Source organism: Chiroxiphia lanceolata, chromosome 8, assembly GCF_009829145.1.
Source record: "Chiroxiphia lanceolata isolate bChiLan1 chromosome 8, bChiLan1.pri, whole genome shotgun sequence".
NCBI classification, from domain to species: Eukaryota; Metazoa; Chordata; class Aves; order Passeriformes; family Pipridae; genus Chiroxiphia; species Chiroxiphia lanceolata.
This window is the reverse complement of record NC_045644.1, coordinates 33,856,004-33,869,632: the sequence shown is the minus strand read 5'-3', so window position 1 is coordinate 33,869,632 and position 13,629 is coordinate 33,856,004. Positions and strand designations below refer to the sequence as shown.

At 49.6% G+C, this 13,629-nt stretch overlaps 1 protein-coding gene across 15 annotated transcripts in view; it reads right to left on the bottom strand.

The window, feature by feature from the left end:
• COL13A1 (collagen type XIII alpha 1 chain) overlaps positions 1–13,629 on the bottom strand; it is an 86,701-nt gene that overhangs the window by 18,214 nt on the left and 54,858 nt on the right. For 7 of the 15 annotated variants that reach the window (XM_032694372.1, XM_032694371.1, XM_032694370.1 and 4 more), the window contains 14 exons: positions 13,398–13,424; positions 9,621–9,665; positions 7,945–7,977; positions 7,327–7,353; positions 6,647–6,709; positions 4,755–4,808; positions 3,651–3,737; positions 3,130–3,183; positions 2,876–2,920; positions 2,219–2,287; positions 1,625–1,648; positions 1,148–1,201; positions 560–604; positions 107–259 (listed from right to left, as the gene is read on the bottom strand). In XM_032694372.1, the coding sequence (XP_032550263.1) occupies positions 107–259; positions 560–604; positions 1,148–1,201; positions 1,625–1,648; positions 2,219–2,287; positions 2,876–2,920; positions 3,130–3,183; positions 3,651–3,737; positions 4,755–4,808; positions 6,647–6,709; positions 7,327–7,353; positions 7,945–7,977; positions 9,621–9,665; positions 13,398–13,424 (780 nt within the window). The remainder of the gene's footprint in view (positions 1–106; positions 260–559; positions 605–1,147; positions 1,202–1,624; positions 1,649–2,218; positions 2,288–2,875; positions 2,921–3,129; positions 3,184–3,650; positions 3,738–4,754; positions 4,809–6,646; positions 6,710–7,326; positions 7,354–7,944; positions 7,978–9,620; positions 9,666–13,397; positions 13,425–13,629) is intronic. The other 8 variants (XM_032694381.1, XM_032694380.1, XM_032694377.1 and 5 more) reach the window with 7 other exon arrangements.

Below are 13,629 nucleotides of genomic sequence, written 5' to 3'. Positions count from 1 at the left end.
ACAGCAGTACCCACCTCAGAGGGGCTCCGAGGTGCCCAAGGAGTCCCAGGGCCTTGCCCATAACCTGGGTAGCCACCAGTAGTCTGGGAGGCCTTGGTTTACTCACCGGTGAGCCCGTTTGTCCTGGCTCTCCCTTATCGCCCTTCTCTCCTCTGACCCCGACATGGCCTGGTTCTCCCTTTATTCCAGGGGGTCCATCTTTTCCTGGCAGTCCGTGAGGGCCAGGGGGGCCCATTTCTCCAGGCTTGCCACGTGGTCCCTAAAAAAAAATTCACACAACGTAAAATGAAGTTTTTACAGATAAGAGAAAGTTTGCTCCTGCCTGGCCCAGAGCCTCTCCCAGCGCTCATCCTCTCCCTCATGGCTATGCCCTTTGGAGACAGGACAAAGTAGCATTGCCATGACAAATGTTAGGACATTGATAAACCATTAATGCTTACTTTTGTCAAGCAAAATACTGTTTTCCCCTGTGGGAAAAGCAACTGTGCTCTGTCGGTGACAGAGGTGGAACACACTGACTCCAGGTAAGGCCACTGAAGGGAAGAGCATCATGCCTTACCTTTTCTCCATCATGGCCTGGAGGACCTGGCAAGCCAATTTCACCCTGAAACACAGAATTGTTACTCTGGCAGTTTGAAAGTAGCTGTTGTGACTCCTTCATTGTGACAATGAAGGACAGGCATTGCAGAAATGACTGCAGGGACTAGTCACAGGAAAAAAGTGTGGGAAAATCTGGGGTTTTTATATTTTTTACAGAAAATAAAGCATGGAAGCCTCTGCTGAAACAATACATTGTGTGACTGTCTGAGCATTCCACGTCTTGTTGATCCTGACTGCCAGTTCACAGCCCCAGTACTGTAACACAGTCCCCAGCCGACACGATCCCACAGAATACAGTTCCCACAAGTTGCTCTCTGAAGGGGAGGGAAAGTAGAAAGGATCCTTCATCTTTCGGATAAGGCATTATCATTGTGGGAAAAGAGATTTTCAGGATATAGTGCATGAGGAGGAGTGGTAGAGGCCAGCAGGACAGTTCAAGAGTGCTGGACAGGGAGATAGGAGCACAGGGAAGAGTTGTGGGTGGGAATTCTTCCTGGGCTACTCCTGTGTTTCCTTAAGCTTTGCAAGTGCTAAACTGAGCCAGTACCTTCTGTCCTGGTGGCCCTGGAGGTCCAGCCACACCTGGAAGTCCTGGGGGCCCCTAGATAAAGAAAAAGTTCATTTTCATATTATCAACAGGGCTTTTATTTTTGTGTTTTGAAACCCAAAGGCTCTCTGGAGTTTAAAGGGAAATCACAGGGAATTTTTCAAGGGATTCCTAAAATCATATTTGGCTGGGAAGCCAAGCAGTGGAGAGTCCTCAGAGTTGCTCTTCCCTGCTCCTTCTGAGCACTCCCTGTTCTCAGCAGCATGTATTAAGTCTTAAAGCAAAGAGATCAAAGTCCTGATTAGAATTCAAGATCAGAAGGCAAGATGAGCTCCCCCTTCAGCTGTCAGCTGCCCCAGCTTTATCTCCCAAGAGCAAAGGCCAAACATTTTAGCTGCATCTAAATTGTCAGGCCTTCTGCCTAGGATGGGCATAAGGCTACTCGTGCAAAACCCCACAGCAAAGACCAGAACTCACCATCAAGGCCAAAGTTCTTATTTCCTAGGAAAATACAGGAAAAAAATAAAATTAAAAACCAAAACAGTTATCAGAAAACTAAGCTTTTTCCTGGAGGTAGTTTCTTCTCCACAATGTAACGCTGGCCTAAGTGAGCAAGGAACCTACAGAATTAACAAGAGCAAAAAACCCTTACTCTGAGTCCCACAGAGCTGTTATTCTACAATTTCCCCTTTTCCAAAGTGGAACGCAGGCTAACTCAGAGCTGAGCACAACCACTCACTCACTGCTCATCCTCAGTGCACACTTCCCAGGAAGCTTTGGTGACCTTCACTCACCACCTATCCCACACCATAGGCCACTCCTGAGGGGATTCACATGACCTCTACACCCACTGCTGTTAATCTATCAGCCCAGCAAGGTGCCCAGGTATTGATAAAAACACTACATGCAGGGAGCTGTGCGATGGAGGGGACTATGGCACATAGTCCAAGTGCTTCCCTTTGCTGCTACTGCTGAGGAAGCAGATCTACCTTGTTCCCAGCTATCCGCATCCCCTGGAAAATTGTAAAGCATCCAGTAGTCACCTCACAGGACAGGAGGGTAGTTGCTCACCTGGAGAGCTTCACTGATGTTCCCATCATAGTCCATCATTTCGTCCTTCCCAGGCTCTCCTTTGGGGCCCTGCAAAGTACCACCTCTTTAGCCAGGGGTTGGGACTGCCCTTCCCTTGGGGTGCTCAGAGCTGTGGTTCACCCTGAAAAAGGGGGCTCAGAGGGACCCATTTCATGAGTGTCCAGTTCTTCATTTATTACAGAAAGCTTCTGCAGGGTAGGAAACACTACAGAAGTGCAGTCAGCCCAGCCCAGATCACCATGCCTTGACCATCAAAGCTGGCAGGTCCGGGAAGAGGTGCAGTTGAAGCCAGAATCCAGGAACTGGATTTTTTGACGAGTTGTTGGACTCAGGCACACACCAAGCACCCTCTTGCTGCCCTTCTCTCATAGCCCAAGGGCCTGAGTTCAGACGGGGATGTCCAAACCCACCTCCTCCTACAAACGAGCCACCCTGAGATGGCTTGGAAGACTTTTTCCTTCTAATGTGGAGGTGGGACACGGAGTGGAGAAATAAATGGCCTGTCTCAAACTTAGCCATTGCCCAGCTATGAGCATTTTAGTGACAGGAAGACCCAATCTGGACTGTCAGTATGGCCCCACTATCCTCAGAACCCTCTGAAGGGCCCAAACTCCTCATTAGTGAAGGAACACCTACCCTTGGGCCCATGGGTCCCTGGTCTCCTGGTGAACCACGTTCCCCCTGTAACAAGAAGAACATGCTGTCAACAGAGCCTGCCCCTTCACTTACTCAAACTCCAGGAATCATTCTGTGCTGGTCCTTTGGAACAGTCTGGGCTTGACAGCTTAATTTAAAAATTCTCCTCTTCCAGTAAATTTTGTACATGTAGGAACAAACTTGCAGCTACTGAACCTCTGAACCTGGAGTTGGTTTATGCAGAAACTCTGTACCTTTTCTCCCTGTGACCCTGCAGCACCAGGCCGGCCAACATCACCAGCTTCTCCCTGGCAGAAAGAGAAAGGGAAAGGAATGGGTTTGTGTTGAGTGGACCAGGGGTGACTTGACTTTGGCTTTGCATTTCTAGGAGGAAGAACTGCACCAGCCAAGAGCCCCTGCTGTGCCCCCTTCTCCTTGGGAAGCCCAAATCTCCTGCCACAACTTCCCACCAGGAGCCCTTCTGTTCCACCCAGTGCAGAGGGATTGTTCAGACTGGTTTCTCACAGAGCCTAGAGGGGAGTTACTTGAGCACAAGGAGGGTATTTTCCTTCCAGAAACACAGTTCACAAATCACCTTCAGCATTTAGAACAACAGTACTAAAACACTCTGCAGCACCTGATATCCCTTCAGCAGGTAATCAGAGGTGGGCACAGATGAATGCAACCTTTGCTCCTTTCTACACACCTTTTGCTGGGCACAATCCCTCACAACACACAAGTCCCTGAAGGAAAAAAAAATAAAAAAATCACTCACCTTTGGTCCAGGGGGTCCAGGCAGACCTGGAGGGCCAGGTTCTCCTTTAGCTCCCACCAAGGCATTCTCAGCAATTCCCTTCTCTCCCTGTTTGCAAAGAAGAACAAGGCATGTGTCACAGATCAGATTCTTCACCTCTGTAATTTCACTTGCCAAACTGCTGGCTTCAAGAGCCATGGCCCAAGACAAGGTCCATCAGCTGGACTCTTGATAGCACAGAAAGGTACTGCTCCAGAAGCAGGAGCTGGCCAGGAACCAGGCCAGTCCTGCCAGGGGTCCATGTCAAGCCCTGCCAGCAGCCACAGGTATCCTCATCCCTGCAGTTGCTCAGCACTTGCTGCCCAGGGCCTGTGCACAGACCTCATCCCTGGCCTCCAGCCTGAACACAACTGTGTTGTATTGTTAAAACTGAGCTGGTAAAACCACCTGAGAGTGGCTTCCTTTGCAATGTCTCTCTCAGGAACTGTAGTCATTAGCCAGTCAGACCTGCACACCACATCCTTTGCACACAGCAGATAAAAAGGCAGCAACAGGAAACCTTTGCCATTACATCGCTTCCTGAAATGGCCACTGTCATTCCATGCACCGTCCCCTTGCCCAAAGGAAAAGCACTTTGTGAAAGTCTGATTTGAAAGGTGTGATTTCTATCTAGAAACCTCAGAGCACCGGGAAAAAGCCAGTTTGAAGGCTTAGCTTTAACTGACCTCTCCAAGCACAAGGCTACTCCTCCAACTCAGAGCACAGCAGTGCAGCTCCCAAAAAGCCCATCTCCTCATTACACAAGGACCTTGGAGCTGGAGGGAGGCTGAAATGCCACGTTACATCTGAGGTCATGCTTTTAACATGGAGTTACTGGAATGTGGTTCCACGGTCCCATTCCCAGGACCACAACCTCTCCCCCATGCATGAGCGCATGGAATTCCTCACCAAAAGGCATCCTTTGTGTGCCCCCTCACATCCCCGGGGCACGAACATCCAGCTGAGTGCTGTGGAACACGCTGCCACAGTCACCTAAGAGTGCGAGAGCTGCGCCACACAGGAGGGAGGAAGGAAAGGGGAGGAGAGTGGTCCCACCAAAAACAAAATATCAGGGAAGAGACAAACCTTTGGCCCAGGGAGTCCAGGAAGCCCAGGGTCACCAGCTCGTCCCTTCTCGCCCTGTTGGCAAAGCAGACACAGTCAGGGCTGCCCCTGCAGACTCTTCATCCTGGAGGAGCAGCCAAAGGGTGAACTGCTCCTGGGTTCAAACCCTCCTTCCCCTCCCCAGCCATTTTATTTTAGGCACAGCCAGGACATCCTCCAGCAGTGAATGTTTTCTTCTGTCCTGTTGACTATCTCTACACATCATTGTCATTTCTCTCCAAAGGAAGGCAAGTAGGAAAGGGATCCAGGGTCTCCCCGAGAATCTTCCTTATTGCTCTAGTCTGCTAAACCCATTTCCCTGACAGTTCTTCAGCCCAGGATCTCCCTGTTCTATACTTACAGAGAAGCTGTTGCCCAGGGCAAATTTTATTTGGCACACAGGACTTTCTCCATGCCTTGCTCCTCTTCCCTAGCTCCAAATCTCAGTCTCATCATGCTCTTACAAAAAACAGGCAGTGCAGCATCTCAGTTGGCAGCCAAGCTCTGTGACACACACTGGTCGTGAAAAGCAGTGAAGACAAGAGCGGCAAAAGTGGCTAAGACAGCAGCTGATGGTGTAAGATGATGCCTGGAGAGCAAGGGCTGCAGGCTGGGCCGTGTGAGGCACCACGGAGGATGCCACAGGCAGTGAACAATGGAGGGCACCCAGCACTCCCTTGGTGAAGTGGCTTTGCTTAGTTCACCGTGACAGCTGGGCCATATTTTCAATATTGGAACTCAATTAGTGGTCTTTATGCTGAAGTTAAGTTCTATTCAGCCCCATTCCATCCAGCTGCTAAATCCATGGTTTCCAGGCACAGTGTCCTGTTTGGGAGTGTGAATTTTGCCAGGACAGAGAGAGAGATCAGAAGTTTCTGTTACCCTGAAAAGATGTTTCAAATGCATCACCAGGGAAAGGTGTGTTCTTACCTTCAACCCTCACACCTCCAAGACTTAGCAACTTGTACAGATTACACAGAACAATTCAAACCCTCTTTCCCCCCACACATTGCCCAGCTCTCTCCACAATGGCTCCTGGAGCCCTGTCTCTGCCTGCAGAGGCTGGTGCTGCTTATCAGAACTCAAGGGCACCCATCTGACATGCAGGGGACTCAGTGAGACTCCTAGAGCATCAACGCTCCAGGAACAGACATGCACTGGTGGCTCCGTGGAAAATAATTAACTAGCAGCAATCTTTTTTTCAGGCAATCCTAGGGGTCCCAGTGACCCCTTTCTCCAAGGTAATTTGGCCTCCAGCCACCTGTAAGACCCCCACAGCTTCCTCCCCTGCTGGAACATGCACATTGCTGCCATAAATTAATGCTTCTATCCCTGGAAAGAGCAAAAACATTTGCAGAACCCAAAGAAAAGGCTGGGCATTTGGGGTTTTTGTAGAGATATAATGGCTAATCCTGTCCCAGGCCTCTGTGAATCCCCAATTCTGCCTCAGTATCCCACTTTTCATTCAAGGACTAATTTTGAATACACATGGCCATAAGGGCTACTGAAAACATCCTGTGCTGCCAGAACTAAGGTGCAAAACAGTAGATTTCTTGAGGAGGGAGGTCAGATTACTGAATCCCTCTGTAGAGTGTTATTTCTGGAGTCAAAAAGAGGCGGTACTGTCCTTAATCATTCCCAGGACAAGACTACATCCCAGGCATCTCATGCTGCCCTGCCTGCCACCAGCCCCCCACTCCTGCAAGCGGGAACATGCAAACACACTTCACCAAGGGGGTAAGAGCCAGCAAAGGACACATAATCCCCTGCAAGCACAATAATTCAAACACACAGCAGGCTCCCGCCAGCTCCCGCTCGCAGGGAACACAGCACGGCACTGCCAGGACACCCAGCCCAAACACACAATGTCCTACCCGCTGCCCCCTCTTCCCTGGCAAACCTGGGGGGCCCATCCTCCCTGGGACTCCAGGATCTCCCTTTGTGGGGAAGAAAAGAGACAGAGAATGTGTCTGTTACGTGGCTGTCACACAACCCAGCCAGCCTCAAACCAGAGGGGCCAGCTGCTCCCAAGCCAAAGTGGCTGCTGAGGGATGGAGAGCTCATGGATGAGGTACTTTTGTACTGTGCTTGCCCCAGGAACTCAAACCAGGTCAGGCTACACTGAGAACATGGGCAGACACTGCACAGCAGAACAGCCCCCTGAAGGGACAGGGGAAAGCTGCTGGTGGGATCAGAAGTCCTGGGAGGTAGAAGGGGATGGGGAAGGGACAGAGGGAACATATTCACTAAGCAAAGCGTGCTGTGCATATTTTGTGGAGTAGGGAGGAGAGGAGGAAGGCAGCTGGAGGAGGGTATTCCCATCCACACAGACAGAAGTGGGAGGGAGGGAATGTTTGCAATACAGTCCCTCTCTCACTTGGCATCCCTGTATCCTATTACCATTTTGCTTACACCAGCAGGTGCCATTTGGGTCTGGATTTGGGCACTGGGAAGTACAGAGCCATCCCTCAGCTGCTCCGGGAGGGAAAAAAAAAAATTAAGATACACAAACCAACTAGAAGTGCAGGCTCACAGTAAAGCCTTCTGAGAGTACCTTTTCTCCTGGAGTCCCAGGCTCGCCCTGGTGAGGAAGAGACAGAAAAATAAAGTGAAAAGCCAGAGGAGAGAGTACAAATCCTCCTAGAGCTATCAGAGTAGAGAAAAGAACCTTCATCTGTGGGGCCTTGGGGCTTGTAAATAAGGGCATAAGAATGCTTTAGGTGCAGACTTTTGTGCCTGGAGTTTGTTTTATCTTCATTAGCCAGTGTCCAGGCTGCTGGAAGAAACTAGCAAACTTGAGAGTAATGGCTTCTACAAAACTGAGTAATCACCTTGCAGTACTCCAAGAGGCTTACCAGGTACCAGGGAGCATAGTAAGACAAGACTCATCTCCTGGAATTTGCCTGCTCCCAGCTGTGCGTGCAGAGGGGCAGAGCAAGGCTGCGGGTGCAGCTGGGGCTGAGGGAGGTTGTGATGATCCGAGTTCACCAATCTCTGCGAGAGCAGTGCCGGGTAGCAGGGCTGCTGCTGGAGACAGGTCCAGTACCTCTGCCAAAGGCACGGCAGTTCTGATATTTCCCTTTAGTGGGAGCTCTCCGACCATTTTCCAGCGCCTTGCGCTCTCCCAGCCCCAGCCCGTGCCCTACTCAAGGCACTGCAGTGTAAAACTGACCTTCATCCCTGCAGCGGCCATCCCAGGAGCGCCCTGGCAGAGAAGAAAGACAGGAACACCTTGTTTGAAAATTAATCAGACACAAAATTTTAAAAAGCAAACCAGTATCAGTCAGGTGGAACTAAAAAGGCAAAAATCCACATCTTTTCCTTTCCACAACTCAGAAGTAATGCTGTAACACCACACAGCACACACTCTCCTTCCCTGCGCAGGTCATTCACCTATGGCAGTAGCTCTGCATTCCAGAAAGCTCCTCCAAAGCACAACCCAGTCAAGACAACCAGATTTCCACCCCCATCCTGGTTTTAGTCTTGCAAGTGAAGCAAAGGCCAACAAGATGAACAGTGTCAAACAACTGAGGAATGCAAAGACAGACCAAGGACCAAACCCCCAGTTCAGTGCTTGAGCCCAGACACATCAGCTCGAGCATCTCGAGAAAGGCCAGCTCGTACCCCAGAGCCTTGGCCTTGCTATTTCCCGTCATTCTGTTTTTATCACAGAAGACAAACCCTGCAGTAAAACATTTTCAGGAGAGCTCTGAAGCCACACATCTGCCGTTCAGGTGTCATTCTGCAGTGCAGAGTGAGGCACTGCCACAGGACAGTGGGGTCCAGCCTGCCCTGCCATCCCAGACAGGAGCCTCGGAGCCCCCGGTAGCTGCTCCCATAGGCACTGCCACATCGCCCTCGACAGCACTAATGCAAAAAGCAGGTCTCCCTATCAACCCTCTGCTCTGAAATCTCTGAATGCCCTGTATTAGTAGTAGTTAGGTCCTGGCAAAAAGGTCAAGCTACAAAAACAAATATGAGGGTCAGCTAAGGAGAGGGCAGGGAGTGAAGTGGTGTTAGAAGTCAGGAAACGTGAGGGATTGGGATGTAGCACAGGGCAGAGAGTAGGACTGGGAGCCAAGTTGAAAGTGAAAAGAGCTTGGAAAAGTTCAAACAAGGAGGAGTGGGGAGCCAGAGAGCAGCAGGATCATACCTCTCAGCTTTCTGAAACAGAAATCGGGGACAAAAGCTAAAAAACACAAGGACAGAAGATGGAGATCAGGGATTCTATGCAATAAACGGGGGGGGAAAAGCATTCCAGATTGTCTCAGAGTCAGTAGGTTTCAGTGAATACAGGCCAGAGCCATGAAAGGGATAACATGCAGCAAGTAGCTTTGGGTTAGGCTTTTGCAGTGCAGGTAGGATGCCTGTTCCTCACTCTTTGGCCTTCAGATGGCAGTGAGTGTGGATGAGGTTATTCTCTAGTACTTATCCTTAAACTGCAAGGCACAGACATGCAGGGTTGCTCACACACTGACCCTGATTCACCATTGCATTAGTCTGGGTTGGCCCTGCTGATCCCACATTTGCTGCAGTCACCTGGGACCCCCAATTTACAAAACACCAATTCCCTACTGGCACTGGCCGCTCTCACTGGCGTAAAGCATTAAGATCCTGATGCTGCAAGTCAGCCTTGGACTGGGCATGCCATTTGCTTGCTAAAACACTTCTTCCCCCACCATCCCAGGCCCTATATTTTGCAATTTAGAAGCAGAAATAATTCAGCTGAGGACAGTCACTAACTAACGGACACACACACAACTCCAGGCGATGCTTGTGCATCAGGGACAGGCGAGTGCTAAGGGTGAGATCAAGCAGACAAGCATCACTCCTCTGGTTACAAGGTACCTTAGAGCCATGTCTTCCTGGCAGCCCTGGCATGCCTCTCTCCCCCTGGAAGCAGAGCAAGACACACAGAGAAAGAGAGCAGGAGACAGGAGATGAGTCCTCTCAGGGCTCTGTGCAGAGTGCCCAGGGCACAGGTGATGAGAAACCCTCCTGGGTGAGATGAGACACGGCCCGTTCTCCCCACCTGACTCTCACCCAACCAACTGTCCTAACCAGAGACCTTTCCCTTCAGTGGCACCTCTCAAGCCTGTTGCTTATAGCATGACCAACCCCACTAGAGTGCCACAGTCTCTGTATCCTGCTGCCACATGGCATGGCATGCTGCAGGGGCACAGGGAGTCAGTCTGCAGTGACTACAGGATAAACAAACTTATCTGGAGAAGCAGAGAATCCAAGGCTTGCCTTCATACTGTTAACCTGAATTTTGTCTGGTGATAACTGGAAAATAAAACCTCTTCAGGCAATCTCCATGCTGTTGTTGTTTTGTTCTGGGTGTTTAGTCCTTGCTTGGAAAGACTATTCAGCAGGGATATATGTGTATGCTTTTTTAAAAAGCACTGTTTGTAATTGTGCCATCCTGTGAACTATATTTTGTAAAATACCTTCTAATATCATAATACACATAACTGAGGCAGTGTGAGCACCTCCTGCCCTACACAACATACTTAACTACCCTATTTTCAGCTGTAAAGCAATAATTATGAATGCTTTGTAATGGAAAATGGGGACCACTCTCTCACTCTCCTTCCCAATTATGCTCCCTGGTTTTTTTAAGTGAGACCAAGCAAAGAAGACCAATACTTTCTGCTGGGAGGCACCCACGCTGTTTGCAGAGACCATTCCCACAGGGCAGCCCTGGCTGTGACAGTAATTCCTCATCCCAGAGACTTTCCTGGAGAAACTGCCTGCATGAAGAGATGCTTAATTATTTAGCTCTGCACAAGCAAAGCCCCCTCAGCGAGAGGCAGTAGGGTAACGCCCCCCAGGGGGCAAGTTACAGAGCAACCACCCCACCCTGTGTTTTCTGAAGATGGCCTCAGCCCGCTGGCACTGCCCCGGCACCGGCAGGATCACACAGGCACTAGAGCTAATTAGAGAGTGGGAGCAGTAAACGTGACACTGCACCACTGAAGAGCAGAATGGAATCCCAGAGCCAGAGAAAAACATCTCCAAAACATCTTTAAACCCTTATGTGTTTGAAAGCCATTGTAGCGCAGCGAGCACCCGCTGGGCTGATCCCTCTGTGATCCCCCGGTGCCCTCCGAGCTGCACAGGGCGCTGTAGCCAGACAACAGCAGCCCATCAAAAGCAGCACTGGAACGGTGCAGCCAAGCCAAGAGCTCGGAAACATCACCAAAGGTGGGTACAAAAGGCAAAACACCCACCAGAAGTCCCCAGTAGGCTCCAGGAAGGCAATCAGCAGCATCTCTCAGCTCTCGCAAGCTTCACGCCGATTTAGGAAACACCTCCCCCACGTCTCCCGAAAAGTTAGGCTACACCTCTCTCCTCACACTCGCTTACCCTCCACCTGGTGTCGGCAGCTTTATCCCCACGGGGTGCCAGTGACGCCCCAGGCTGATTAGCTCGTTAGCTCCCAATTAAAGCAGACACCCTTCCTTATTGCTCCTTGAGGGGAGAGGCAGATTATGAGGGGGTTATATAGCAAGGCTGTGGGCACTTTATTTATTGCTCCTTCCTCAGAGCACAAAAAGCCTCATCGTACAGACCTTTCAGAAAAAAGAAAACATCAGTGAAACTGCATGTGACAGGCTGGGGGCAGTGAGTCAAATGCTCATTCAAGAGGCCCAGGTGATCACAATCACTGGCTAATGACCTTTATGGGACACAGATTTAGGTCCTTACATGATCAAAGTACGAATCGAATCGTGGCCATAGCTGAGAGAATCTAAGCTGTGCTGCATCTGTCACTGGGTGGGGAGAGGCGGTTAAATTAGCACCGGGTCTGTGTTATACTAGCAAACCTCTTCGGGCCTGAGATGGTCTTCACTGCCAGCCAAAGCAGTGATATCCCATGCAAAATTGGTCATGACAGCTAAACCATGAATAATAGCGTTTGTCCAGGGCTCCTCAAAGCTAAGAGAAGCTAGAATCTAGCCCAGATAATTGGATCCAACACTGGAAGCATTAAAAGTCTTCTAGAATCTAAATCAATCCTCTTAGGTGGGAGACAACAGAAAGAAGCAATTTCCGAAGACAACAAATGCACGTGCTGTCGGACGCTCAAGAGCTGCTACTGGGTGAGGTCTGGCTGCTGATTTAAGGGTACCTCTGCACTTCCCTTTCAACTCCTCTGAGCAAAAAGAAAGGAAGTCGAGAGAAAAGTGATCCTGACAATACCAAATTAAAGTCTGTGTGTGAAAGAAGATGCCACTTTGGGTCTGGGGAGGTGCCCCTTTGGAGCAGCAATTTAGTATCACAAAAAAGTGTCTCCGGTTTCATCTCTGCTCTTTGTGACATGGGATGAATAAGGAGCCAAGTAGAAAGAGTGTGTCTCCAGCATGACCCTGAGTGAGGGAAGGCTTTTGCCTGTGGATGGCCCTGAGACATCACTGTAATACCTGGAGACTTCCCTTTGCCAGAGATCTAGTGAAGGGCTGGTTAGATGTGCACAAGCAGAGCAAATGTCTGCTGGCAGTGAAACATGGCAGTATAAGCAGGGGTGAAACACGACTGCCCCTTCCTGCCTTTCCTTCCCCCCGGGCTACACTCAACTTCAGTCCTCCAGTTCTGCTTAACAGGAGAGATGAAAACAAACTCTGAGCCCCAAAACATCAGTTCTGGGTGCAATTTCACCTTTATTCACACTGGCACAAACAGGAGCGATGCCTTTGTGCTTGATGGAATTACACTGATGTGGAGATGGACACAGGGAGCCTTTGGACTGTACATGCATCTCAGTATTTCTGAGGAGGTATAGTTTTCTTGTAGGAAGACAATTGCTGTTGTTCTATTCAACTATGGACCCAGATCTTGCATTCCCTAAGAACATTTCTTTAAACTCCATGTTACACATCCCTGGTAACCTCTGAAGGGGCCTTTTCTCCCTTCAAACAATAATCCACCCAGATGGAAAAGATATAGAAAGTGTATGTGCTGCACGATAAATGAGCTGCATGCCACGCACTAGATACTTGAAATGTACGTGTCACAGCTAATGCTTTTCCAAGTATTACAGGACCGGTCTTTCCTCGTGATGTTTAAGATGTATGGAATGACACAGTGTGCTCTGACTGCCATGAACACTAGTCAATGTTGTAATGTTTTAAGCACAGCCTACATTGAGTAATATACTTTAAATATATGGGTACAGTAAATTTCAGTCAAATAGATAACATCTGGGCACAGACCATATGAGCCTGTAAAAAGTGTCCAGAAACAGACAGAAATGCCTGGTGCCAAACCTCAGCCTGAGTTGCAGAGTTTGAGCGGATTTGATGCGTCAGCTAACCAGATTTTATGAGGAAACCCCAACCTAGCCCATCAAATAGAGAGATGTAACAAATCACTAGCAAGCTTCATAGTCAGAGAAATGCCTTTGGTAAGAATCGAATTCCACCGAACGGATAAAGGCTGCTTTTATTGCCTGAGCTCAGAGTGCCTGTCTGTGGTTAATCAGAGCACAGATGTGCACTCCATTAAATACCCCACAGAGCTGCCTCGGACCCAACTTCCCCTTGCAATCCATCAGCCCAAGGAGCAGTATCTATCTCCCAGGTGATCTACCGCGCCTTAGAGAAACATATTCCTCATGCCTACCTTTATGCCAGCGTCCCCTTTTTCACCCTGCCCAGCAAAAGAGAGAGAAGGGGGGGGAAGAGAGAGAGGGACAGTGAACATAAAGAGAAACTGAGCAAGCAATCATAACAGTGAGGGACAGAGAGAAAGCAGCCAAAAGAGAGGTGTGATAATGCAACCCCAGGCCTCTGGTTCTCCCGAGAGCAACACGGTACCAGCCCAAGCACTGGCTGCAGCCCACCCCTCCCAGGGA